The sequence below is a fragment of the Apaloderma vittatum genome, unplaced genomic scaffold, assembly GCF_000703405.1.
Source record: "Apaloderma vittatum isolate BGI_N311 unplaced genomic scaffold, ASM70340v1 scaffold41295, whole genome shotgun sequence".
Taxonomy (NCBI): Eukaryota; Metazoa; Chordata; class Aves; order Trogoniformes; family Trogonidae; genus Apaloderma; species Apaloderma vittatum.
In genome coordinates, this window is record NW_009718514.1 from 11,328 (window position 1) to 14,916 (window position 3,589).

General features: G+C 37.3%; 1 protein-coding gene across 1 annotated transcript in view; it reads right to left on the reverse strand.

Moving 5' to 3' along the window:
• Positions 1–3,589, reverse strand: part of TCEA1 (transcription elongation factor A (SII), 1) — a 29,653-nt gene that overhangs the window by 8,692 nt on the left and 17,372 nt on the right. The window contains exon 4 of the mRNA XM_009870259.1: positions 158–245. Coding sequence (XP_009868561.1) covers positions 158–245 — 88 coding nt within the window. The remainder of the gene's footprint in view (positions 1–157; positions 246–3,589) is intronic.

The window sequence follows — 3,589 nt, forward strand, 5'->3', positions numbered from 1 at the left end:
GAATTACTTCCCTAAAATCAAACCATTTCTTGTACAGCTCTACGTATTTCACAAAAGAAGGTGGAAGCTCTCTCTATTATAACAAATTTGGACCAAAGAGTTTAATGTTAATTTATACTGAGTGAGATTATCTGTATAGTCATGAAGAATTAAGCACCTTTCTTCTCTTGCTTCAGGGCTGTTTTGTGAGGAAGATGCAGGCTCCTTTTTCTTTTCTTCAGAATCTTTATCAGTTGAAGGCCCATCTGGAAATACAAAACATGAGGAACTCTTTTACTCAGAAACTGTAACCAATTTAAAGCAGTGGTAAGATACCTTTGATAACTTCTCCTGAACCAGGTGGAAATGCTATCAGCTCCCACTTTCTGCTTTGACCTTCTCCTGCAGCACAACCTGCCACTGCCCAACAGCCTCCCCAGCCCAGCAAATGGAAAATACAACAACACTGCAGATCCTTCAAGTCCAGCATCTGCTTAAACTGGCAGTGAAGACATGATGAAAACGTAGACTTTTATGAATTATTTTTGCCAACTCTGCTGCATGAGGTAGACAATAACTTCTTAAACTACTGCATCAAGTGTTCTACATACAAGTTCCTACTAAATGCATATTACTCTTTTTAATTATATTCAAAGGATTTCCTCCAAAGCACTGAACCAAACATAAGTCTGGTGTGAAAACTAGCAAGCTTGCCAAAAAATGTAAGGATTTTCATGCTTCTCCCAACACGCACACAGTATTTGCCTTAGTGTTTAAAAAATATTTGAATTTGCCTTCCCCATACAGGATAACTTTAAAGATGATTTTATAAAAAATAAAGACAAAAGCCTTTTTAGTAAAAGGGCAATCACAACATTTAACTTTAGCCTAGTGAGAACACACTCACCCTTCTATTGTAAAGAGGAATTCAGAGTGGTTAAATCGAGCTTCTGCTTTGATTTGCTCTCTGGAACAGCTGACTCTCTCCACTGCCTACCGAGAAAGCCTCGCAAGGCTGGCATCACTCACTGAGGCTTTGATTTTGTGAATTCCTCTAAGCCCCCATAAAGCTGCCATTACACTTTTAAGTCTATAAGCATATATTACAAACTTAAAAGAACTAAAAACAGATCAAGAAAATGAGGGAAATTTGATAAGGCTCAGCCTGTCCCACAAAGATGTCCTGAACCAGGTATCTAAATCCTTGTTTAAACATCTGTAAAAGTATCCTCATTTCCAGAAGAGCCCCATTCACACGTTTCTCAGGGGAACTTGGTGGTATGGAACACAAAAATTCAGGGCTCTTATTCAAGCACTGAGCTTTTTTCTTTTTTTTTTTCCTCCTCCTAAAGAGTTGAAAATTACTGTACTGGCTTATTTTTAATAGCAACAGTTTACATTTAAAGCTACACAAAAAAAAAAAACCAAAACAACACATGAACAGGACTTTGATCATTAACTTTTGAGTTCAGGAATGTATTAAATCAAATATCACTATGTTAAACAATTATCATCATAAAACTAGGCCAGAGACAGATATACCAAATCAGACCAAGCACCCATCTACTATTCAGCAGTACTTAAAAATAGACACCTAACAAAACAGTAGAGGAACCAGGCAATCACAAAGATACTTCTCCAGAATATTTGCCCGGCCTTCAAGACCTTATAAATTCAGTAATCTCCTCACCCATTGTTTGTAACTTCGTATTCAGTTCCTGATAAATGTTTCCATTAAAGAAAAAATGAAAATTAAACACAGCAGATGATGCATTTGGGCCAACTGTCTTTAATAAGCTAAAGGTGTTATTCAAAAAATCCCAGTAGCGATATCAACCTAAACATCACGAAGAAAGCAAAGAAGGTTATAAACTGAGTGGATCACAGAAGTTCTTTGCTATGACAGCTAAAGTGCACAATAACAAGTAAAATCCTATTTTGACATGCATATCTCTATGACAACAAATGCTTACATGATATATAACTTCAGAATACTTTTTAAGCATGCATGTCATGTCATTTACCCTCAGCATTTTTTAAGCACATGGTCATTTTTGTCAGAAGCTTTAAGACAAACCAATAGATCAAATGGGTACCTTGGGGTACAGCTCAGGTTCTTTAAGGCAGCAGAGCTGCCCTAGAGCTGAGCTCTGCTTCAACCCATTTACCTCCATATTTTTTTCTGGCACACAAACTGCCAAATTCAAAGCTGATCGAGGTATCTCCTGCCCGAATTTTGCATCTAATACATGGCGGTGGTAGAGCTGGCACCCTAGTTTTAGCTTATCAAACACCTCCATTTAGCCCAGCACTATTTCTTCAGAGAAGGCAGGCTCCCGAGAATATCTCCCGATACGTCGATTGCTTCCTGCCCTCGTGCAGGGCAGGGCCTACCTCCGGCACAGGGACAAAGCTAGAGGTGAGAGCAGAGCTCCTCCTACGCCTGCACACCCATCTACACAAGCAGGTCTCGAACCAAAGGTACAAACTTCAGCAGCTGAGACAATTGGACCATCTTCAGCAAATGTGTCTTCACTCTGCAATTTCTTTTATTGCTTAGAGAAGAGTTTATAGATACTTTTGTTTAACCCGGTTTCAGAAATCTGAAAACAAAGTTAACAGTATCTTCTGCTCTCTCAAAATATTTTACTTAAATGGTTAAGTCATTAATTCTTACAGGTTGTAAATTGGAAAGCACTGAGGAGACGAGCTCCAGATACTGACAAAAGAATGGAATGCAGTAAATAGCTTGCTAGACAGTATTTTAACCATCTTCTGGGGAAAGTAAAATAAAAAAAAAAAATTATCCTTGAGAAACCAAATCCCTAATTAACTTACTTTACATTCAGTGGCCAGACTCTAACACAAAGGAGAAATGACAACTAACAGGAACTACAACCACATAACAAAGTAAATGGAAAAAAACGGCCCTTCTTTGAAAGATATTTAAAAAAATCCATTGAAAAAGTGACTAGCATCAGGAAGTCTATAGAACATCAGAATATTTATATACTATCAAGTACAAACTGCTTTAAAGAGGAACAATTATTTTTTCAACTTCATACAGCTACTGAAATCTAACAAAACTTTCCTTCAGAAACAAAACATCATCAATTTTAGGATTGAAAACCGTAACTTCACTGTTTTAGCTACTACAGCTTCAGAAGGCCATAAAAAAAATCTTTGAGGTTTTTTTTTTTAAAAAAAAAAACAACAACGTAAGCTGATTTCTGTTAATGCTTCTTCAAAGAACAAGCTAATAACATGAATTCACTATTAGCCACTAGAGTAAGACTATCAAATTCTGACCACTGCATTGCAGTTTCTATCTGGGACTTGCAATTAATTTGAAAGATACTTCTACCTTGTCCACTGAAATACTGTCTCCAGGGTAAAAGATGACAAGACACTGCTCTTTGTTACCAGAACAAAATTTTTAATGTAATAATCTACAGTTAAAGATAGCATAATTAATCTCAGTATCAGAAGCCATTAATGTCTTTATCATAGAGTCATAGGATGGCACAGGCTGGAAGGGACCTTAGAGATCATCTAGTCCAACCTCCCTGTCATGGGCAGGGACGCCTCTCAGCTAGATCAGGCTACTCAA